Here is a 25,980-nt window from a genome sequence, read left to right as displayed (position 1 = left end):
GCTCTTCCATGAGTTCTTTCTGGGCTTGAGACCACTTCCCATTTTTCTTTTGGTTTTTGCCCTTACGTATTTTGACATTATTCTCTTCTGAGTTTGTCTTGGTCTTCCCTGTCACCATAATAACTTTCTGTGGCCAAATTCTTGTTTTGTTGTTTGCTCATCTTTTTTTGGTGGGGGGAGGCATTTTACTTTCTTTTAAATTTGATCTCAGCTCCTAGAGTGGAAGGGGCTCTGTCTCAGGCTTCCTGTACCAGCAGCTGCACACCCTGGCTGTTTACCTGATGCTGCGCTGACATTGCCCTGAGGCCCACAGGGGATGCTCATGTCTGGTACTATGTTGAGAAGGTATGGTGGGGGGTGACTGTCTCTGCTGGAGGCCGTAGGGGTCTAGCAGCTTACCAGTGCTGAGCTGGAGTCATAGTGATGGTGTCTGGTGTGTGCTGAGGCCTAGTTTCCCTGGGGCTACAATGAGGCATATGGAGTTCTGACCACTGGAGTATGTCTGTTTCCCTAGGGCTACACTCAAGCACATGGTGGTTCTCGAAGCTGAAGTCTGACCATTTCCCTAGCTATGCTAAAGCACAGGGGGTTCCTGGTGTTGGCTAATTTAACTGCTATCATGGACGAGAAATACAAACATTAGAAGATCTATTTCATGTCTATTTGTTGTCCAGTTTAATTTTTTTAAAGTATTACTGGGGTGGGCTGGTTTAGTTGGATTTCACACTAAGATCTCTTGCAGGCTCATTTTCTTTTCAAGTTGTTTTTGTGATGCAGAGCTACTCAGAGTCTTCTGTTATCCTTCCCTGTAATTTTGTTCAAACGAGCAATGATGTCCTTAGCTGCCTTATTTTACTTGGCAAAGGGAGTAAGAGTGATTTCTATGTTCTTTTAGGCTCTCCATTATAGTGGCTGGCATTATCCTTTAGACTTCTTTAAGCAATCATGAGCTGATGTCTTTGCTTTTGCTCATTTTCCACATTTTGAAGCTGATGAATCTTAGAGATCAAATAATCCAAACTCCTCAATTACAGTTGTGCAGATAAATTAAGGTTGCAAACGTAGTGAGTATCAAAGCTGGGATTCAAACCCAAGTTTTCTAACTACAAATCCAGTGCTGTCACCACTATATCATGCTGCTCCAATATATATTGATTGGATAAATGATTATAGTAAAGTATCACAACGATGGATTATGTAGTGCTTTGAAGCTTACTAAGTACTTCCCTCACAACCCTATAATGTAAGCATTGCAAACCTCACTTTATAAATGAGGAAATTGAGTCTCAGCTAAGTTAAGTGACTTGCCCAAGGTGACTCAGCTGGTAAGTATCTGAATCTGGAGACAAGTTTTCTGAATCTTTGTTGAGTTGGCTTCTCTCCAACTCTCTTTATGAAGACAGTATCCATGTTGTATGGCCATTGGCTAGTCTACAATTCTTTAATTTCTTTCATTTTTCTAATGTATATTTTCCAATATAATTTTTTACTCTCCTTGCCTATGACCCTCTTTGTATTGAAATCACCATGTATCAAGGTATAGGTTGATTTCACTTGGGAGGATTTTATCAAATTCTTCACATAATTCTTCATTTTCTAGATATTGGCAACTTGCCCAAGATCACATGAGTAATAAGTGACAGAGACAGGATTTGAATCCAGGTCCTTTTATATCTAAGCCAGTGTTTTTTCTCCTGCATCAGGCTGCCTTTCACATATACAATGAAACCAATTCTATAAACTTTATTTTTCCATGGAAAACCCATCAGTCATGCTTCCATTGAGCTGAAATGTCTTTGTCTTCTGGTTTCATTTACAGAAAGAATGTCATTATGGAAGTGATCCAGTCTCTCTAGTGATGTGTTAAGTCAGGAGTCATGGAACAACAACAAAAACATACAAGATTCCCAACAATTAAATTTGAGTTCATAGAAAGGGTAAGAATTGTATGATTCCTAGAACCTCCTGCTCCTTTCCCACCATTTAATCACCGTCATAGGAGAACTGGAAGAGGGTCATCAAGGACTGAGAGTTGTTTTGTATTTTTGTCCATTTCATGGGTCTCAACAATCTTTAAAAAAGATTTCTCACCTACCAGTTAACCTTCTAAGCCTTTCCATGCTTAGCTCAGTTCATCCCTGGATGACAAAGTCTATTCCTAAGCCATTCTGAAAGACTGTTCAATTCTGTAGAACCTGTTAGTTTACACACCTCAGACCCAGCTTTTAAGGATCCTGAATCTTCTCTCTTCCATGACACATTGAATCACCAAAGAAACATTTTTGTGAAAGTTCTCCCAATTGAGTCTCATTAAATTCTATATTGGTCCTAATATAGGTCACACTTTACCCACATTTTACTTGTTTAAAATCTGAACAGTCTATAAACACATATTTAGTATACATTGCAGAATGACTGGAAAGAGAATTACAAAGACAAAATCAACAGTGATGTTAAAATTAATAAAAATCTTTATTTTAATTCAAAGAAATGGTTAAAGGCCTTTTATAACAAATACCTTTCAGATACAGTAATTTTAAGTTACTTTTGTCAGTGTGTAAGACCATAGTTTTCCTTTACAAAGAGATGACCTATCTCAACCTCACTTTCCTCACTTATAAAGGGAGAGGGTTGGACTAAATGACCTATTAGGTCCCTTCCACCTCCAAGTCTATGATCTCTAAGGTCCTTTACACCAGATTTGTTCAGCTCAATCAGTATTCTATAAACTATGGAACATGCTAGGCATTTGAACAATAGGTACCTGGAAATATATATCCAATTATAATATGTCTTGGAACACTGGATATTCATAAATTTATTAAATAATATTTCTCTTTATAAAGGATTCCAAAAGACTGTCTTGTATTTTGTATAATAAGAATGATACATCATATATATTGTATTGCAGCAATGAATGGGTGGGCTTGGTGGTTGGGCATCCAGACTGTGGGGAATTCCCCAAATGGAGAACCTACTCCCAAGAGTTACCTCTCACTGGAGATTTCCAGAGGTAATTAGGATGACCACCTGGATGTTGTTCAAGAATTAGTTGCATTCTATGGCCCCTTCCAACTCTGAGGCTTTTCAATTCTGTGAAACTTCCTGTTCCAAATGACTAATAGTGAAAGAAGTGCAAACTGAAACAACTCACTGCATACGAATTGATTTCATTGCATGCAAATGGCAAAGATGAGAAATGAGGGAACAGTCAATGTTGGAGGAGCAGTAGAAAGTCAGGGCATTCACGTATTGTTGATGGACTCATGTTTTGGTTGAGATGAAAATACCAGGATCCCTAGAGGTTGGGTAACCTTCAAATGTCACCGGCCACTCTATGGCTTGCAAATGAAGGATGCAATATGAAGGAAGGCTCCAACAGAAAATAATATGCAGAAGGAAAGAGAGGAACAACTGGTTGACTCGTCAGACCCAAAGAGCATTCATTAGTGATTTACTGTCAACTTAGAAATTCTCTCAGAAGTGCTCCTAGGGATCTGGGACCTGTACTCTTAATATTGGGATCAACGCTTTGAATGGGTGTTCACTAAATTTTCAGATGACAGAGATCTGGGAAAGATAATCCACACATTGGGTAGCAGTCAGGATCCACCAAGATCCCAACAGGTTTGGTTCATATTTGTTAAAATGAAATTTAAGACTAGGGCTGGGTATTGGACATATAGTTTTGTTATAGGGAACTCCCAAGTAAGGAAACTTCCTCCACCAGTGCAGGTCAAAATCTTCTTGGCAACTTATAGTCTCAAAAAGTTGCCTAGAGGCCTGAGCACTAGAGTCTAATAATGATAATGCTAATGATGATGACAAACAAGTGACAACAACTGACATTTACATAGTGATTTTGGGTTTAAAAAGTACTTTCTAGCTACTATTTCATCTGAGCCTCACAATACCCCTACACACGTCTGGCCCGGCAGCTTTTGTCATCATGTGAATCCTTTCAGTTTTTTCCCTTGTATGAATTAGAATGTTCCATAATTCTGACTCTGGCTTCATTCTAGTACTTCCAAAAATCCAGCAGGACAGGTCTTGGTATCAGTGAATCAATAGGCTATGGATGAAGCCAAAGAAACACAAGGTCATAATATTCTCTCCTTTCCTGGGCAGGGACCTGACTAAGATATGTGAGCACATCTGGCTTACAGAGCAGCTGCATCAGTATTGCCAATGAGCCCCTACTGAATTCCAGTCCTGCCTTTGATTAACAATGTGAAGCTTCCCTCATGAAACCACTCTATCTGTAGAGCCGTAACTATGGTGGAGTGACTGACGTGGTGGCCTAGGGCACTGAAATTTAGAAGGCACTTACCCTTGATGTCTATCAGCAGGTAGAAATAAGTGAACTTAGCCCCTAGGTAGCAAGAGTAATTGGTCAATACATGAAGTTTTCACATGGTACATTTCCTCTCTGCTTTCCCACACCCCAGGAGAGCTTCTCTTGAGCAGCTCCACTCCCCTTCCTAAATAAACTCCACAAACATACCCCTCCATGCCATAGCAGCCTTGCAGTGTCCTGGACTCCCTGACCCACTCCCTTGCCTCTACTTTACAAATTCATTTGTCTTAAGAAGTTGATTCGATGTATTTTGCACCATCGCCCTTGGGCACATTTTGTACTGCTTGCTCCAGGTGCAAAAATAATGGCAAGTTATGGCTCTCTCCATATCTCAGATTACCCATCTACAAACTAAAAATTACAAAATACAATGGAAAGGGAAAGGAAAGTGATGTAGATAACATCTACTCATATATTCCCTGCTCTTGTATATTCCACAGAAATATTATGAGAATGAGAAATGTGTATAAAAACCCATTAGCATCTTGGAGGAAAAAAACACAACTGTATAATTCAGTGTGTTCTGATAAATCAGAGCTGCATTTCATTACCATAAGTAAAGGAACAGTTACTTAAGCCTTATGTTTTCCATAAATGCAACCAATCTCATCTATTCAGGAAAACAAGAAGGCAGAAAGCAGAAAAGAGAAAAATCAAAGAACTGAGATAAAAACAATTTGTTTTTCAAAGTTTTTTTTTTCCTCCAAATTGAGCCTATGTTGGAACAACACAGAGACATGACGGGAAAGCAGCCTTTAGAAATATAAGTTGAGCTCTTCAAAAATACCATGTATAAAGAAGCAAGCCTTTTATTTTGCTGCTTATGAACTAGGAACTATATTTAGCTGGTCTATCATTTCAGTGGGTCATACAGCAATAGAGTCTCTTAATGTCTGTTATAAAATGCACTGAATTGATAAAAGAGAAAGCTAGGGTAAAAAATATTCAAGACACAATCTCTTGGAGAAACTAAACAGTCAGCACCTTTTAGACTGGGGTCAACTATGTGGGGTTGAATTTAAAATAAAAAATTACGAGTGCCATGATTTTTCACAGTAATCAACCAATAAATACTAGTCCTTTAAAACCTTTAAAATAAAATGCTAACATTTCAAAGTGAGTCAGCATGAGGAGCTCACTTATCTAGGCAAACCTGGCAACCAGATTTCAAGGCTCATTTCTCAGTTATCCAAGGGACATTTCAAGTGTTGGCTGAAAGGGATTTGCCCAGCTGTGCTATTTCATTTGAGTATCCCTTCAGAACTGAAGGCAGAACAAGGTCTCAGACACAGCCATGGCAACTAGGCTGCAGGCCTTGGGTGTAGCTCCCGGGTCAGCCCATGCAAGTAAACAAAAACACTATGTCTCTTTCTTAGAGGACAACCACTGTCTACTAGCTATGGTGGTTGAGGAAGAAATATAAGCGTATGGGTAACACAGGAAAAAAACCCACAAAAAACACCCCAGCAGCTGATAGATGCCAACAATTCAATAAGATTTATTAAGCACCTATGATACGGTTTCTGCTAGATGATAAACACACAAAGACAAAAACATAAGTATCTGCCTTCATGGGGCTTGTATTGTACTGGAAATGAAACAAAATGAATAAATCTGGTTTTAAAAAAAGCAGCTTTTTATTATATATCCTTCTGACTCCTATATATAAGAAGAAGAATGAGGTCACTTGATATCATTAGAATTCAAGAAATTGCTATCTCTGTACCCACATGTGGGTAAGGCCCAGATTTTTCATCTCACTAACAGTAAACCTAACCTAAACTAAATCTAGTAATTGGAAGGATAGACCAGAGTTAGAAGGAACCTCAGAGGTCATATATTCTAGCTCCTATCCAAAAAGTAATCCCCTTTACATACTCCCTAACATGTAGCTCACCAGTCTCTATTTTAATACCTCCAGTGATGGACAACTCACTACTTATCAAAGCAGCCTGCACCACTTTTGGACTCCCCCACCTACTTCGAAACCAGGATTTCTACACATCTCTAGCAACTGGCCCAACATCCTTTTTGCATAAAAGGTAATGTTTACTTGTGATGCTCCTGAGGCACCATGAGGAGCTGATGTGTTTTCCGAATGACCAAAGAAAGATAATGCCACATTCAGTTTAGATTGTGTTGGGTTCAGCACATTTTATTGTATACTATTTAAAGTAGTTCATCCTGACATAGGAAAACCAGCAGCTTCTTATCAACTAAGATCCATTTACCTGGTCTTAGCCTTCTCTGTCCTGCCACCTCTCTACTGCCCCATCCCCCACTAGACTATATGCTACCTGAGGGCAGGAGCCATGTCTTATTCATCTTTGTCTCCACTGGCACCTAAGACTGTGCTTTGCACAGAGGAGGCACTCAATAAATTTGTTTTGAATCTTTTGAATTATTTTCCTTTTGTGAGAACCAGCAGTTTAAAGTTCTCCAAAGGAAGAGCTGAGACCATGGGGTTTCCCTGATGGCTTAAACACACATGATGAGTCCTCCTAAGGACTATAATCTTAACTGTAATCATCTCCTAGAACAAGACCCACACTAGGGCTAGTTTAGTCCTTCCTTGGAGCTGGGCAAGGTTTCACATCCTTCTGCACATGGATGTGTGTTTCCTAATCATAACGCAGATGTTTTTTCTTATTCTCTCCCCTTGTCTCCCTCCTACTTGTAATTCTCCAAAGAAAATCCATGGTACTTTGGCTGGTTGCCCTGAGTCCCCAGGGGAAAATTCAAGTTCTGTTCCAGGTCCGTCTCTTTAGGGGCTTGGAAATGGAACCTGGGGAAGTTCCTTCTGGCCATCAGCCAAGTAGGTCAGTCCAGGCTTTTTGGGGTAAATGAGGCTTGCCATTTTAAAAAACTCTTCTGCGGCATCAAGAGCAATGAGACGATCCTGTCAAAGCAAAATGCAAAGGTGTGAGGCAGGGCTGTTCTCTCTCCAGGTAGTGGCAAGAGGCCCTTAAAGTCACAACTGAAATTCCTAGATAGTGACATCATGGGTCAGCATTTACCTTTAACTTACATGAACTGATGCAAAGTGAAATGAGCAGAACCAGGAGAACATCGTACATAGAAACAGCAATATTGTACAATAACCAACTGTGAATGATTTAGCTAACCTCAGCATTACAATGATCCAAGACAATTCCAAAGGACTCATGATGAAACTGCTGTCCACCTCCATAGAAAGAACTGATGGAGTCTGAATGCACATCAAAGCATACTTTTCTTCTTACTTTATTTTTCTTGGGGTTTTTTTTTTGTTTTGTTTTCTTTCACAACATGACTAATATGGAAATATATTTTGCATGACTGCACATGTATAACCTATATCAAAATGCTTGCCTACTCATGGAGAGGAGTAAAGCAGAGAGGGAAGGAGATAATTCAGAACTCAACATTTTTTTAAAAAAATGAATGTTAAAAATTGTTTTTACATCTAATTGGGAAAAACTAAAATATTAAATCAACATTCACCTTTAATCAGCATATGTTTATTTAACACTTTGTTTAAATTTTATTAATTACTTTCCCTTTATTATCTCTAATTTATCCCATCTATAGCTTATTCATACATAGTTGTTCACATGTTGTCTCCCCCATTAGACAGTGTGCTCTTTCAGGCAGGCATGCGCGTGCGCGCACACACACACACACACACACACAAATATATCCCATAGATATGCTCATAGTTGACAGAATATCTGAGCTAGATATGAGCTAGGAGATCATTTACCCAAGCTCCTCTTTCAACAAAGGAGGAAGCTTTCCTACATAAACAAGGCTACTTGTCAGTCTTTTCTTTTTTCAGTCCCGTTGCTGTATCAATCTTCAATCAATTAATCAATTAACAAGCACTTATTAAAATGATTTAAATTTAATTATTAAAATGAGGATGCTCATCATAATAATAATCATAATAATCACTGCTCACCCAGATACAGTACTTTATGGTTCACAAACACATTTTCCTCGCAGTACAAATATTATTACCCTCCTTCTCATTGAATAGATGAGAAAACTGAGGCCCAGGGAGGTAAAGTGATTTGCCAAATAACAGCCTTGGAAAATTTCAGAGCTGAGATTCAAATCCAGATCTCCAGCCTTACAGGTTTGTCCTCTAAAGGGCCTCCCAACTGTGAGCTTCTGCGATTTAGTGATTCCAAACCCACTGCTCCGAGACCATACTGCCTGATTTCCTGAATGCCCTGACTAACTCATAGGGTTCCTGCAAACATCAAGGGAGATGAATACTCTATGAGAAAATTCTCTGTGACTTTCAAGCCTGCATAAGTGTTAGCTATCATTACCATTATCCTTCACCAATAAGATTTCTCCCTTCTTGACTATTGTAAAGATACTGATTATGAAGCAATGGAAGGAGTGCCGAATTTGGAGTCAGAAAACCTGGGTTCAAATCCTAGTTTTACCACTTAAAACCTATCTAATCTTGGAGATCCACTTAACATCTCCAGGTTTCAGTTTCCTAATCTGGAAATCATCTGTAAATGAGGTTGGACTGAGCTAGTTTATAAACACATCCCCAACATGTAGCTCATTAACAATATCTCCGGGGGCGGGGGGGAAGGGGGGGTGGCATGACTCACTACTTATCAAAACAGGATCTCTTGGGTCCCTGCTCCAAACCTATGATCCCATGACCTTACGACCTAAATCCTAGCCCTGCTAATTACTACTTGTGTAACCTTGACCTCTCTGGGCTACAGCTTCCTCAACTATAAAATGAGGAGGGGTGAGTGAGGTTAGATCATCATTAAAGCCATTTCCTGCTTGAAAATTCCATGATTCTATGATATGGTGGAAAGTATACTAGAAAGACTCAGAAGATCTGGGTATCTGGAGATACAAATTAATGTACAAGTCCTCAAAGGGGTCACAGTCTAATGGGAGAGACAACAAGCAAACAGATATGTACAAACAAGCTATATACGGGATAAAGAGGAAACAATTAACAGGAAGGCATGTTTTAGTCAGCGAAGGAATGATGAAGAAGGTCCTTCCAAGCTCTAAATCTATGATGCTATGACCTCTATGGCCCCTTCCCAATTCCTCTAAAATCCCATCACCTGTGACCCAGAACTGATCTCCCTGTCCCATTAGATACCCTCTTATTCACTCAGTTCAAATCTTATCAGAAATATCTCAGAGTGTTTGTATAAGGAGCAACAGGGAAACCCAGGGGACGAAATCTACCTACAATGAACTATTTCATCAGTTCACAGCCAACAAAGGGATACCAAAGCTAGATGTGTCCCAAAGTCTAAGTTGGGGTGGGGGAGTTGGTGGAAAGGGTTGGAATCTCTCAATAAGCCTTGCCCTAACATAAATATTAAGGGATATAAGCAAGTACAAGCAGCCAAGGCCAGAAATAAGGGAGGCATGAAGGTCAACATGCCTCCAAGACTCGTTCTGAAGACAAAAATTTAAACCTAATTAGCCTATGTGTGAGCCATTATTATGCTGGCCACCTTCCCTCCATCCATTGACTATCAGATCCCAAAGAGCATGTGCCCTGGGATTCTACTCTCACATGCCACCTTGAACTCGAGGGTCTAGGAAATATCAAAATCCATTCTTCCACATGCTACGCAGCAAAGACAGGAGAGTTTAAGGTAATATTAGGGCAAAGAAAGCGAAAAGTCATCCACTTACCACCACAAAGAGGTACCTCTCCGAGAGTTCCCAATTTGTTGGAAAAATATTTGTCTCTTCAGCAAGTTTTAACAATATCTCCCGTGCTTTCCTCGTGTTCTGAGAGTCACTGATGGTACTGAGTTTAGTCACTGATAACAAGGAGTCCGCTTCCTTCTGAAAACCTAGAACAGAAAAATTCATAATTATAAAAGCAGTGGTTTGTCTAGGAAATGATTTGCCGGCAGGGAAATGACCATTTTCACTGGGATATGTGGGCTAAGTGGGTGAAATCTTCAGCATCCCTCTCCAATCTCCTTGCGCCTCTCTTCCATAATCCTAGGCATTCACTCCCCTACCCACCCACCCCCATGCTTCTTTCTGGGTACCCAAAACTACAGATGGGAAGATCCACCATCTCAGCCTGCTCTCCTCCTTAAAATGTCCCAAACTGTGAACTTCATTCTTCCTTCTAGCTTCCTCCTGATCCAAGCTCCCACACAGTGCAGTAGAAAGGAATGCTAGGCTTGGAGGTAGGAAACCTGAGTTCAAACCTCAGCTCCACTACTTATTAGCTGTGTATGACTAACTCTGATTCTCTATTTCTTCTTTTGTAAAATTGAGATAACAGAGTAGTGGCCGCTTCACCAGCTAGAGAGCTATGTGAGTGTGAATTGTTATCATTCCCCTAATGACCTAATTAAAACAATTTCTGCTAAAGTGTGAGTTGTATGGTTCTCCAAAAGAGTGTTCACATTTTTTAACAGGAGTTCTAATATGTGTCTCTAATTGGTAAGTCAGGCAGAACCAACCCCAAGGTCCAAAGAATAGAGTAGAATCATTTGACTCTATGTTATTAAAAGGTTGTAACTCATGGTGTAGCTGCATAGGGGTCAGGAACTTGCGGCCTCAAGGCCACGTGAGGTCACAAGTTTCCCACCCCTGGTCTAGTATATTTCTCCAACCCAATGTGACTTTGGGTACCCATAAAGAAGTTCCCCACCCCTGGTCTAGGGGTTTGGGCACCCACAAAAGAAGTTCCCCACCCCTGGTCTGGTATATTTCCACCCCTGGTCTGGTATATTTCTGCTTCCAAGAAGAAAGACTTGCCCACTTTGAGGTTCATAAGTTCACAGATCAAGAGTTAGAAGGAACTTTGGAGGCCATCAGATCCAACCTCCTAATTTTACAGATAAGGAAATGGAGACAAACAGAGGTTATGTGGTTTGCCCAGGGTCACAAAGCCAATAAGTGTCTGAGGCTGGATTTGAACTCCTGACTCTCTCTAAGCCCAATGTGCTATCAACAACTGACATGAATAATAAATAGCACTTACCTCCCAGGGTTTTTATGAGATTAAAATAAGTAATACCATATAAAAATATAATATAATAAAAATATAAAATAAGATAAGGTTCTTTGCAAACCTAAAAGCACTATATAAACACTATCATCATCATTATTACTAACAAATAAATTATTTTTTAAAGTGCGAAAAATTGTATTCTATTTGATAGCTACACAATCAAGGTGATAAGAATAATAAAGCTAGCATTTGTACATAGCAAGGTTTACAAAGTGCCTTATATGCTATCTCATTTGTTTCTCACCAAAACCCTGTGCAGTAAGTCCTATTATCATCCCCATCTCACAGTTGAAGAAATAGGCTCAGAGGTTCCTTGCCCAAGATCACGCAGCTAATAAATGTCTGAGGTAGGACTTTAACTCAGGCCTTCTTGACTGTATGTCCAGCATTCTACCCACTATGTATGATTAGAATCACACAACTCTAGTGGAATAAAACCACAATAACTAAAAACCAAGGAGTGTGCATACATCATTGAGACACAGTAAATTACGAGATAATGGGAACAGTAAGGGGCTTCTCTCTTCGTGGCTTTAAGAGAGAGAGAAGTGAGCAAATAATTCACACAGAGTAATCAGGAAATTGCTGGGGCACCGTTAGCCAAACCTAAAAACAAAACAAAATATCCAAGGAAGATAGATAATTTTGGAGGAAAATGTTTTTCTACATCAGAACATCTTTAAAAGAATGTGTGCACGGTAAAAAACAAACAAAAAAAAAACCCAAACCTTACTAAATAACCACAGCTCCTTATAATGAGCCTGGTAGCCCCATCAGAATCCATACCTAAATCTTCCAAAATGCGTTTCCATCTGTCTCTCACTTCCCTTCGAGTTCTCCGTAAGGTGTAGATATCATAGTTGAGTTTTTGCCATTCCTGTAGGATAATCATAAAATAAAAAGTCACCTTTATTTGTACCTCCCACAATGGCCTTTTGTCTTGTTCTCAGCTTCCAGGCTTTTTAAGTAAATGGGGCCAAAGAACTTGTAAGCCATCTATCTCTTCCTTAGTCTATAAAAAAGCAACTGCCATAGGTTCAAACATACGACTACCCAGACCATGCTATGGCATAGCTTTGGCTGGCATTGAAGAGGAAGCATCAAACAGCTGCATTTCTCCACAGGCTGCCCTGTCTTCCCACTGCGGAAGAAATGGAAGACTTACAGATTTCGAACTAGAAGAGACGTTAAAGTCTACCCAGTCCACCCCCCTCAGATTACTTCCTGCCTGAGGAATTTCTACAAAAGCAAATGAAGCCTTGCATTGTGGAGCCTGAGACTTTCACTACTGAAATGGAACTGAAGGAGTCAGCACCAGGGACTCCCCTATCAGAGTGCCCTAGAATGACCCAACCAGCTCGTGGAAAAGTAGGCTCAATGTCTAGGAGACTTGGTGCCAACTTAAAGCTAATAAGGAGAAAGAATGTTAAACCTATGATCCCATGAAATCTGTCCTACAATCAAAGCTCTCCCAGCTTTGTAGGGATCTAACAGAGCTTGTGCTGTCCTGGTGCAGCATTCAAGAATCCGGGGTCACCCCCTCAGTTCCATGTAGAGGCAACAGGGTAGAATTTTAGTGGTAGGTACCTCATTGACAGAACAAAACCCAGGGTCCCATCTTCTGAGCTAACCCTGCCTTTCTTGACAAAGGGTACCTCTCAAGCACTCAGCAATTATCCAAAATTGCCCAATTCTGCAGACTTCCTGTTCAGCTCTTCTCATAGGAAGCCTCCTTGTGGGTCATAATTTTGAAATCTGAATCTTTCCACTTTCTTCAAAGGGAACTTGAGGGCTAAGTACTTTTGAGAAGGACAGTTACTGGAAAACTGTTTTTTCAAGGGCACATAAGGGGGTCATGTTATAAATGATCATTTGCATGCCTCCCCACCCTTCTGTTTCCTGGAGCTTAACAGAACAAGGATGTTGGCCCTGTGCATTCACCATAAAACCCCATTCCAGCGGCACTGCCTAAAAGGACACGCTTCTAAATGCTCTATTTAAGGGGCAAGTCTCATGATACCTTGGCTCCTCCAACTGCATGAAAAACTCCTCTCTCTTCAATGAAGACCTTTGTTCTCCGGGCTAGTTTACTATTTCAAGGATAACCTTGCTCAGACTTTGGTGGCTAGCTAATTCTCACAGATAGGCTCACATTGTGGGGTTACAAATAAAGAGAGGGTTCCCTGAATGCTTTGTCATGACTGCAGGTGCTGAATAGCCTTTGTGGCCCCAGCTTTGGCATTGGGTTTTATAGGAGAGAAGGAATGAGGAATTTGTACTATGTTCTAGAAAAAGTGCTGTCCTCAGATCCAAGAAATCATAGGGGAAAGGGCAAGAGAATGGAACAAGCATATATTAAGGGCCTAATCTATGCCAGGTACTGTGCTAAGCACTCTACGAATATTATCACATTTGATATTATTAATATTAAGCAGATGATTATAAATTTGAAACTAGAAAAGGCCTTACAAGTTACCTAGTTCAAGGCTCTCATTTTTTTTTATCCAGATAAGGAACCTGATATTCACATAGGTAAAGCAACTTCCTCCCCCAACTCAATAAACTCCAGTGGCTCCCCATTTACCTCCAGGATCAAGGATCAAGGGTAGTTATGTGGCATAGTGGATGGACTCCTAGGCTTGGAGTCAGGAAGACTCTTCTTCCTGAGTTCAAATCTCACCTGAGATCCCTACTATGTGACCCTGTGCAAGTCACTTAACCCTGTTTGCCTCAATTTCCTCTTCTGTAAAATGAGCTGGAGAAGGAAATGGCAAACCACTCCAGTGTCTTTGCCAAGAACAGTAACAACACAATCAAGGATCAAATCTAAAATCTACTTTTTGGCTTTTAAAGCCTTGCATAACCTCACTACCTCCTACCTTTGAGGGTCTTTTTATACTTTACTTCCCTCTACATACCCTGCAATACAGTGATGCTGGCCTTCCTTCTCTTTCCCACATGGGACAGTCCATCTCCCATTAGCCGTCCCCTGTCTCTGGCTTGCTCTCCCTCTTCACCGCCACCTCTTGGTTTTCCTGATCTCCTGTATGACTTCCACAGGCCTCTTCCAATATCCCCCTTCAGTGTCTTCCCTCTGAGATATTTTGATTTGCACTGCAAACATCATACATATTGTTTGCATATTGCCTCTCCCATTAGAATGTTAGGCTCTATATTTTTGCTTGTATTTATATCCCCAGTTCTCAGCACCATGCCTTACATATAGTAGGTGCATAATAAATGCATGTTGACTGACTGACCAAAATCATGTTGCTACTGAGTAGCAGGGCTAGTACTTGAAACTGATCCAGTGATAGTTTCCACCACACCACACAATCTCCCCGGTTTCAAATTCTGGTTAATACTAATTGTATCTGCTGGCTATGTTAGCCTTAATTTCCCCATTTCTAAAATGTGAAGTATAATCCTCACATTCTCTACCCTAAAAATCTACAAAGCACTATAAATGTTATCTCATTTGATCCTCACAATCCTGTGAGGTGGATGCTATTATTATCCCCAATTTACAGGTGAGAAAACTGAGGCTGAGAGAGGTCATATGACTTGTCCAGGGTCACACAGAAAAATAAGTGTCTGAAGTTAAATTGGAACTCAAGTCCAAAATTCTATTCACTGTGCCATCTGGCTACCTACCATACTAAAACCAGAGGATCATTATAGATAACTGTTTGTGGTCTAATAGAAATAACACTGATCCATAAAAATGTAAGAGCATAGTTTAATAGACTTTGGCCATAATCTCTAAATTACATAGAAAATGAAAAGCTTTGAAAATACAGACCCAGCAGGAGAAATCAAAACCATGGATAACCAGTATAAAGCACACATCATCCCCATCATCCCCCTACTACTGGAGCTGTGCCAAAAACACTTTCAGAGAGTTACAGAGGATAAGCTATATACCAATATATATCACTTATCAATTTTTTAAAAAAAAAAGAAGTCATTTTTAGTCCCCATGCAATATAGCACACATTACATTAAATATAAAATAATAGGAAGATAGTGACCTGTCCCAGATGTATTCCTATTAGAATGAGATAATCATCATCATCATTATTATTAGCTTGATATAGCACTTAAAGCTTTCCAAATGCTATATATGCATGTGTGTGTGTTTGTGTGTGTGTGTATATATGTGTGTATAATATCTCATTTAATCCTCACAATTGTGTGAGGCAGACATTATAGATGTTATTATTTCTGCTTTAAAGATGCAGAAACTGAGGCTCAAATAGGGTACTCAAAAATGTTGAAATTTAAAATCCTTAAAATTTAATGACAACTTATGAGTTTTAAATTTTAACAATTTCTAAGTCACATGACCAACAAGATGGAGGACTAGACATTTTCTCTGACTCTGAAAAAACATCTCCAAAATAGGAATTAAATGCAAGAGATAAAGCAATTTCACCGCTCTAGGACACCAAGAAGCAAATGAGGTAACAATTCAATGTACTAACAGCTGAGAAGGCTAATCTCTAATCCCTAATGTAATTACCCAGCAGTCTCTCTCCCATTAGCCACCATGAAGAGCTATATACAAGCCAATCCACAGGTTTGCCATAGAAATGAAATCTGATTCCCCAAACCTCATGCTAGAGAAAAACAAAAGGTAGATGCTTGTTCTGTCTGGGACCGCAGTTGGCAGTACTTTGTGTTATATCAGAGCTCAGCCAGAGAACTGAGAAACCTGGGGCAGAATGCCAACAGGGTTGGCACTCCACTAAGCCTGAGAAAAAAGAGCCCAGCATCCAGCCAGTGCCAGTGCTGTCTCTCTATAAGCCACTTGGGGGCTCAGACTGAGGCCTGCAAAACATGAATTTCCCATCATGGTAAAGATTTATTTAGTTTTGTAGTCCAACTCCCAGGGAAATCATCATCAAAGGGGAAAGAGTCAAAAATTGAGTAAGAGGGAAAAACTGAAATTATGAAATATTTTAGGAAGATGAAACTCAGTTAAAGATGTTGAGCAGAAACTCAAGTTTTTGCTAAGATATTAGCAACAGAAAGTAATAAAGCCTCTAGATCAACTAAATAAATACTGAAATCTATAAAATAAATATTGTAAGACAAACAAAAATGAAAGCAACAACTGATGAGACAGGAAACCATGGATTCCCAAGAGAACATGGAACCACAATAGGTCATTCCATGATAAAAAAGAAAAACAAAAATTGTGAAAACAGAAAGCACAGCACCTGACATATAGTAGGTGTTTAATAAATGTTTACTGAATGATTGAATTTATGGTCTGTATGGCAGAAATAATTGGCAGAACAGAAAAACCTGAATTTATAGTGGCCAACTTCATCAAAGAAGCAAAAGAGAATAATGAAAAAAGTGACAGATTTGATGATTAAAAAAAACCTAAAACCCTACAATCCATTTCTTATAAGAAACACAGCTAAAAAAAACAAAGACATGTACAGAATAAAAATTAGTGGCTAGAACAAAATTTACTATAGATCAAATGAATTTTAAAACCCAGGAATTGCAATTATGCTATCAGACAAAGCAAAAACAAACATTCACAACATAAAAAGAGAGAATCAAGGGAAAACATTTTGCCAAAAGGAGCTATAGGCAATAAAATAATATCAATGTTAAACTTGTATGTTCCAAATGCTTTAGCAACTAAATTTATAAAAGTAATTGAATTGTAAAAAAGACATAGATATGGACTTCACCATCTTGCTTGCTTTCCCCAGGAAACTCATCATTAGGAAATCTCATTCTCCTGCAGCAAATCAAATCAGCCTTGGTACTTACATCTCATCAGTATCCCCTGGTCATCTGATTGAACTGTCTCACTGGAAAGCAGGGATATGAGCTTCAGTGCCTCCATTTAAGGAGAGGACCCACCACAGTCTTTTCATTTCCCACCACTAGCCTGCTTTTGGATGTTTTTAGATTTCTTTATCATGTCCCCAATCCTGGTACCTTCTCCCTGTCCTCCTCTCTCTCCCTTTCCCTACCAATCCTCCCACTTTTCATCTTTTTTTTGTGTGTTGTCTTCCCCTGTTACATTGGAAGCTCTTTGAGGACAAAGACTGTCTTCATTTTTATTTGTATTTGAATTCCCAACCCTTAGCACAGTGCTTGGATCATAGTAGGTGCTTAATAAACATTTATTGACTAGCAATAGTGGCAGGTAATTTTAATTTCCCTCTCTCAGTTTTGGACAAATCTAATAGAACTAAAAATAAAAAGGAAAATACAGAATTGAACAAACTTCAGGAAAAACTGGGTTTGGTGATGTGATCAAAGATACATCAAATAGACAAAGAAAGACCAGTCTAGAACTGAAAGGAATTCAAGGTTATCTAGGGCTCAAACTCCTTATTTAAAGATAAAGTTACTAAGACTGTGAAAAGTTAAGTAGGCTAAGTAATAAGGCCAGGATTGGATGACAGGTTCTCTGACTCTAAGACAGTTCACTTTCCATGACACAATAATCCTTACGCATGGTCTTCTCAACAAGAAAAAACTCAAGTTTTATGTCTTAAAGGAACCAAATGTGAGAGCATAAATTTGTGTCATTTAATAAAATATAACAAGATAATATTCAAGAGTCATGGGATCGTGTAAGATTATAGGGTTTGAGCTTCAAGGGACCTGAGGTCAGCAATTCTAACCACCACCCCCCCATATTACAGATGAAGAAAGTAAGATCCAGAGACTTGCCTTTAGTCTCAGAAATGGGATTCAAACAGAAGCCCTCTAATTCCAAATTCTGTGCTCTTCCTCTTGAAGGATAAAACAACACACAAGAAAGCATTAACTCCATCCTGAATTCCCACCTCTGCCTAACTAGTCAATGAATCAAAAATCAGCAGAAAAGTCACAGTCCAAACTAGAGAAATACTCAGGAATGTGCCAGTAAATGTTCAACAACCACCTCTACAAAAAACTAAATGTACATATGATACCCTTTTAAATTTAGTCTGCATCATTAACATTTTCTCCATCACTTTATTAAAATCTAGACAATCAACAAAACAACCAACCAAGCCCTGGTTTGTATTGCTTGCTGATTTCCTAGGTGTAAATGTTCACATTGAAAATTTAACAATAAGCTCTTGAGAGCCCTTATAAGCTAGCTGTAGCTCACCTCAAGAGTTACTTTCAAGGGGCAACTAGGTGGCGCAGTGAGTAGAGCACCAGCCCTGGAGTCAGGAGGACCTGAGTTCAAAACTCCAGCTGTGTGACCTTGGGCAAGTCACTTAACCCCAATTGCCCTGCCTTCCCCTCTAAAAAAAAAAGAGCTACTTTCAGATTCAAAGAAATAGAGCATAAAATGAGTATGTCTCCAAAATCTATTTAGTGTCCTTAGCACGTGTGGCCACTAAGCACATGGACTTTCTTGGATTCTGCGTGGCTGTTGGCTGTACCCACTGATTTTGCCAAACTGATGCCTTGGCTTTCATCTATTATGAATGAGCCTACGAATAGAAGACAGCATATTACAATTGTTTCAAGTTAAAAGGTAATTGATCAAATGAGAGTTTGGTATTATGGGAGGTCTGACCTATTGAACAGCATCAAGCAGTTCCTGCTTTGTCATGCACCATGAAGAACAAAATCTGGTCTCTAAGAAAAGGCAAACCTGTGACTTTTTTTATTACTTGTTAAAACAGTGCTATATCAATTCAAACTTGTATGAAAATAAGCAGTTAAAATATTTGTTCATCTAGAATACGGGCTCTTAATCTGGGGGCTTTTATATTACATATATTTATATATAATATAAATAAATTTGGGCTTTTAAAAATATTCTTAAAATTTTCATTATAATTAGTTTCCTTTGTTATCCTATGTATTTTAGTTTATTCATTTAAGAACATTATTCCAAGAAGGGGTTCACAGACTGCCAAAGGTATTCATTATTCAAACAAGGTTGAGAACCTCTGATCTAGAAAAATGTTCCCCTTAACATGTAGACTTATTCCTTTAACATGTCAAGAAATACCAGGAGACTCCAGTATGAAGGTCATAGGGTTAATAGGATTGTGAAGTTACTAGGGTCAGAATGGAATTCGGAGGCCACCTAGTCCAAACTCTTCATTTTATAGATTAGGAACTGAGGTTCATAAAGTTTGAGTGACTGTCCAGGGTCACACAGCTAGCAAGTGCCAGAGGCAGGACCCAAACCCAGCCCTTTGACACCTAATGCAGTACTCTATTCACAATGCCACACTAGTATAGAATGGTTGTCAGGGCAGGAAGGAAATGATGCTTACGAGAAAAGGAATAACTTCAATATGATTTGCTGATGGATTCAAAGAGCACAGGAAGATTCAGATTTAGTATTCTTTGCAGGTTTCACCTACAAGGAGGTAAAAAGCTTAAGTTTTCTCAAGCTGATCTTGCAGGGCTCTAAGAAAACCAGGTAATTTCCCAGCCAAGTGTCTCCCCTGGAGACTGGAGATGTGCTAGCTCAAAAAGATGTCCACACCTGGCATCATTTCCCCTCACCCCAAATCCTACTCAAGAGAAGCTGCCAAATAGAGATCTCACCCCATGGATGCTGCTTTTGAAATGACTGGGGCACAACCTCTGATGCTACTTAGCCAAACCCACATCAGAGAATGTGAGAAGGAGACAGAATTTAAAAAAAAAAAAAAAACAGGAAAGAGGCAAAGAAGATTTGAGTGACTGGTGCCATCCCTTCCCCCAGCCAGAGCAATTTTCTGCTCTTTTAATTTATATTACTTTGTCCACCCCGGCACAGACAGACACTACACACAAAGGGTACATTGTACTTTATGCAAAAAAGTATTTCCCTAATGAAAGAATCTCAACTATAGCAAAAATGCACTTATACAAGTGTCTTAAATGAGAAACTGCTCCAAGCCATCCTGGAGTTGCTAGATTTCTTACTGTGCTTTCCATCACCACCATCAAAGTCTGCCCATGTCTCTGGCATTAGGCCAATCCAGACACTTGCCCCAACCCTCTGAGAACTTACATTTCCAAACTCAGAGACATATTTTAAAGGTACTGAAGTGGACCTATAAAATCGGATAAGCACTGCATAGCTAAATACAAAAATAAGAAAGTCTGCTTTGGGGAGATAAATATTTATGTACACCTGCAGATTAACCAAATGTTCCTGGATGAAGATAATAGTTTCTGCATAGGCTGTGGGACAGACTACACTGGAATCATTTGATCTTTTCCTTATGGTTTCCATCACCTTATGTCATTAAATAAAGAACCTTTAGTAAGCACCTATTTGCATCTCCTTAAGTGCTCTTGGACCAGTTCCTAAAATAAATGGTAGTTTTTTTAAGAGGAGAAAAAAGTTTTGCACATTCTGCTTTTTTGGTGTCCATTTTGTTTATTTCCCTTTTATCCCTTTGCCTCAGGGAACCACACCATCCAAATAGGTGTTTTTCAGTGTCCTTGAGGAAGTCCACTGCAGTGTTCAAACAGAAAAGGGAGATTGCCTGTAGATATGTAGATTGCAGATGATATTATGCTGATGGCAAAAAGGTTGGAAAAACTTTAGAGCTTCCTTAATGAGATCTACAACCACTTAAGAAGGGTTTAGCATAACAATACACACACACACACACACACACACACACACACACACACACACACACACGATGAGCATGTGCTCCAAAGGAAAGTGAACTGGATTAGCAATCAGAGAACATGAGTTCTCATCCCATATCTGCCACCTATTGTGTGACCTCTGCACACCACCTGGGTCTCACTTTCCTCACCTGAAAAATGAAGGAAGGAGTTGGAAATGATGACCTCTAAAATTCCTTCTCACTCTCAATCTATGATCCCATGGAGAAGAATGCCTTTTGTCCAGACTGTGATATATGCAGCTGGATGAATAGCCCATAGAGCAGGTCTATCAATACATAAGCTTGGTCCAGAACTGAATAGAAGGAAGAGAGTGGGCTGGGCTGTGTTTTGATAAAACAGGAAAATAAAAGAAAAGAAAAACTAACTCATCTTTTTAACACCAATGTTCTTCCCATGATGGCTGCAAATCATGGAACACCCAATCTCCAAGGTAACAAAATTTCAGGGTATGTAAATGACTCGATGCATAAATCTATGGTTCTATTAGATAAATGCTAGGGGAAAGAAAGAAGATTGAACTATACAGAACATTATAACTGGAAGGAACCTTAAACATCATTTGGTCCAACTTCTTACCCATGTAGGCATCCCCTTCCCCCAACATCCCCCCTCCCATCACATTCCTCATACAGGATTACCTAACTTCTAATCTGCTTTTTTTTTTTTTAAAACCCAGCAGCGGAAAGTTTACTTTGGCAGAAGGAATACTGGCCTTTTCCACTGTTGCACAGTTCTAGTTATTAGGACATTTTTACCTATACTGAGCTGCAACTGCCTGCCTATAATTTCCACTTATAAAATTAAATACATAATATTACAAAGGAAACCAATTATATTGAAATAGTTACCAATTAAAAAAAGTTTACCCCAAGTTAAGAACCTCTGGTAAATGACCCCTCCTCACCCACTTGACTCAAATAACCTATGGATCTAAGGAGAGCCTGGAAGCCAGGTTAGAGGAGCTACGGAGAGGAGTATAAATCTTTATTTGTGATTTGGAAGAAAGCTGTCATCACCAATACCCTTATCCTGTCTTAGCCCTCACTGCTGGTTCCCAGACACACATACCCATCTCCTTCCACTCAATAATACTACCTTGGATCTAAGAAGGAAAGTGTTATAGAGCTTTCTTATAGAGTTCTATTCTGCAACAATGCTAGAAACCGCCAGGGCTGACAAGCCACACACAGAAACTCCCCTATTTTCTTTCTCTCTTTTCTTTCTGCCCCACTTCTCATTTGATCTAAGAAAACATGTCATTCAATCATTCTTCTTTCCCTGAAATATCAGGGCAGGGTTCTCACCACTGTCTTCTCACCTTGGGGATATAACCTGGTGTGATATGAATGGCCCCTTCATACCCTAGAGAAGCTTTTTAAAGAACAGGCTTACACAATCAGTTTCACTCATATGATTTGCTTCCTCTCCAAAAGTTAATGAGCTCTGCACATTAGAAACAAACTTGAAATTTCCAGTTTGGTTTCAAATGGAACTCCAAATCTATCTCCCTAAAAATGCAGATGGCAAAGACTTTTCTGTGGGATTTGCTTTCTTTTCCTAAGAAGGTGCCTAGTTTCATTGATCATGAAGCAACTAGACACCTGCCTTAACCTGCTATCACATATTAGACAAAGCATAGGGCAGGTGTATGGGTGAATCTTTAAAGGAAATATCAACCATCTAGAAGGAAGACTGGCAAAAACTGATAATTATTGACTTCCTTTATTGGGGGAAGGGAAGGGCAGAGTCAAGGGGTGGGAAGGAAAGTGGTTGAATTTTAACCCAGAAAAGATGGAATGGAAAGGACCCATATAATATCTACCAACAATTTACACTAGCAATAGCACTTGATGTTTGTTAAATCACTTTCACCGTGCTTTCTCCTTCCATAGTCATGCCTAGGAAAAGAAATGTAAAAATACCCAACAATTCTAAAGTGGTTTTTGGTGGGGAGGGGAATAGGGAGAGAAGGAGATGAGACTGGACTGTGAGTTCATCAGGAACTGCCAGATGAAGGGGCTCTCCACCAATGTCAATAGGTACCTTATGAATAGAAGAGAAATGCCTGGAGCACTAAGAGGTGACATAGTATATGTCAGAGGCAAAACTTCTTCTTGGATCTGAGGCCAGTTCTCTATCCATTACACCATGCTTCCTGTCAAGATTTTGTACTTTACAAAGGGCTGTCTTCACAAACACCTTTTTAGCAAATCATAGTATCCCCTTTTGATTACTGAGGAAACTCTGAGGCTTAGCGGACAAGTGTCTTGCCTTTGGTCACACAGATAGCAGGCAAAAGAAATGGGACTCAAACCCAGACCTTCTGATACTAACTACATTGCACCTTCTAGAATAAGATAACCACCTCTCCTTAAGAACACTGTATTACCAGGTCATACATGGAACACTGAGATACAAAGAGAACTGAGTAACTTATGATGGGTAATTTACTTTATATTCAGAAAGGGGTACCTAGTATGCCTACTCATGTGCATTACACAGAGATGTTTCCATTGTCTACTTAAGGCTGTCCCTTGCAGTTACGCTCCTGACTACCCAAGTAGCTAGTAAAAGGGCAAGAGGACCAGACCCCAGTGAAAGGCAAAAAAGGGGAAAGTAGGAAGAAGGGAGGCAAAGTACTGGACCTTAGACATTAATGGCAACTTGAAAGTAAAAGGAAAAGGGGAGTAAATGGGAATAAACCATTACCCAAGCCCACACAGAGGACACACAGTTAGGTTTGTTCTCAATGGAACCCAGTGGACCAGCAGCTCTTGTTAAGGTACAAGAGATAAAGGGCAGCCATGACAGCTACCTGTGGACAATTCTCTTCATCTCTCATGTTCTAGAAAGCTATCTAAGACTCGAATAATGGCAGAGAAGAGGCAGACCTGCATTGATAGAGGGAGTCCCCTCACTGTGCTGATGAAATCACAAGAAAAGTCCCTGTCCTGACCCATATGGTAAGATTACAGATATCTGAGCTGCTTTCCAACTATGACATTCTCTAAGTATGGTGCTAGAGAACAGAACATCACCGAGGGCAGTGGTTGGAGCCCCCTCACACTGGCTCTCCACTGTCAACTGTTAAATTTTCAGTGTGAGCATTTATACCTGGGAAATCAGCAAACGCTACAAACTAGGGCTTGATTTATTGTTCTCTTGATTGTCTAGACTTAAAAAAGTAAAGGATAAAATGTAAATAATACAGTTTGAATTTAAAAGTGTGTCTTGCACACACACACATACACACACACACACAGAAATTCTTATTTATATTTATACTTCATTGGTTTATTTTTTTTATCCATTCATTTAGTTGGTTGGTTGGTTGATTGGTTGGTTGGCTGTTTATTTATTCTGGAGAGCAGCTGTCAAACATTTTCCAGCAAATGCCTGGTATCGAGGATTACCCCTTTTCACATGTCATAGGTAGGGAGGATAGTATAAGGGTGAAGTAACCCCATGCAATGTTATGCTTCACCACAGGGGACAGACCTCTTCAGGCCTACTTACTTCCTCTATCACCTTCATGATGCCTCAGAGCCAAAGCTCTGGTCAAAATTCAGGGTCCCCAGTGAATAGCAGACTTGGCTGATCTGGTGTGTTAATCTACACATTGCCTCTCCAAAAAGGGGGGGATTTTTGATTAAAGAATGAAGTAACTCTGAGCGAGTAGAGCAGAGTCAGGAGAACATTATACACAACCACAGATACATGGATCCTGTGATGACTAACCCTGATAGACTTTGCTCTTCTCAGCAACACAAAGTGCAAAGACAACTCCAAAGGACTCATGATGCTGAGAACTATCTATATCCAGAGAAAGAACTATGGAGTCTGAATGCAGACTGAGGCATAATATATGCTCTCCATTTTTTTTTCCCCTTGGTTTTTCCTTTTTCTTTTTTTTGGTTTTGTTTCTTCTTTCCCATGATTCATTCCATTGGTCATAATTCTTCTTTACAACTTGACTATTGTGTTGATAAGTTCAATGAGAAGTTATATGTAGAAAATATATCAGATTCCATGTCGTCTTGGGGAGGGAGGCGGGGAAGAAAATCTGGGAACTCAAAATTATGTGGAACTAAGTATTGTAAACTAAAAATAAAAAATCTTAATTATAAAAAAAACAATTTGTGTTAGAGAGAAAATCCCCATATTGATGGAATCAAAAAATATTGCTGTATAATAGGGACTCTAATCCATCTCCCCAGTAGAATCAGGTTGCAAAACGCAGGGGTTAAGGTGAAAAGTAGGACAATTTGTAATCAAATGGTTTTTTAAATAAATTCACATTTTGATTAAAAAAAAAGAATGAAGCAACTCAGAGAGCCATGTGGGGGCATTTAGACCCACTGTCTGGTAAAAAAAAAAAATTAAGGGGATGGAGCCAAGATGGCGGCTGGAAAGCAGGGACTAGAGTCAGCTCCCCGCCAAGTCCCCCCAAAAACCTATAAAAATGGCTCTGAACAAATTCTAGAACTGCAGAACCCACAAAATAGCAGAGGGAAGCAGGGCTCCAGCCCAGGACAGCCTGGATGGTTGTGGGGTGAGGTCTATCGCACACGGAGCTGGGAATGGAGCGGAGCAGAGACCAGCGTGGGCCGCACGGAACAACCAGACCGGGAGCTGGGCAGAGCAGGCCCTAGCGCCCTGAATCAGTGAGCTGTGGCAGTTGCCAGACTTCTCAACCCACCAATCAACCATTCCCCCACCCCACCCCACCCCCCCCCACCCCCGTTGGGGGTTCTTGGGGAAGGAGGAGTGCTGGTGTGGCAGAGCTGGCTGTAATAGCTCTGAAAACAACAGCACATCGCCTCAAGCTTGGAACAAAGTACTCTTTACTCTACAAGCAGTCATACCCCGCTGAAAAACTCAAGGGTCAAGTAAGTTGGCTGGGAACGTGGCCAGGCAGTGAAAACGCACCCAGATTCAGTCTCAGACTTTGGAATCTTTCTTTGGTGACAAA

The 25,980-nt window shown here is 39.8% G+C and overlaps 1 protein-coding gene across 1 annotated transcript in view; it reads right to left on the bottom strand.

The window, feature by feature from the left end:
• Positions 1 to 5,972: 5,972 nt before the first annotated feature.
• The window catches only part of MREG (melanoregulin), a 70,046-nt gene continuing 50,038 nt past the window's right edge, over positions 5,973 to 25,980 (bottom strand). The window contains exons 3-5 of the mRNA XM_036753291.1: positions 12,168 to 12,258; positions 10,037 to 10,200; positions 5,973 to 7,256 (exon numbers count right to left, since the gene is read on the bottom strand). Coding sequence (XP_036609186.1) covers positions 7,122 to 7,256; positions 10,037 to 10,200; positions 12,168 to 12,258 — 390 coding nt within the window. The 3' untranslated portion in view covers positions 5,973 to 7,121. The remainder of the gene's footprint in view (positions 7,257 to 10,036; positions 10,201 to 12,167; positions 12,259 to 25,980) is intronic.

Source organism: Trichosurus vulpecula, chromosome 4, assembly GCF_011100635.1.
Source record: "Trichosurus vulpecula isolate mTriVul1 chromosome 4, mTriVul1.pri, whole genome shotgun sequence".
NCBI classification, from domain to species: domain Eukaryota; kingdom Metazoa; phylum Chordata; class Mammalia; order Diprotodontia; family Phalangeridae; genus Trichosurus; species Trichosurus vulpecula.
Note: the sequence above shows the minus strand (reverse complement) of the source record. Positions and strands in the feature narration are given on the sequence as shown.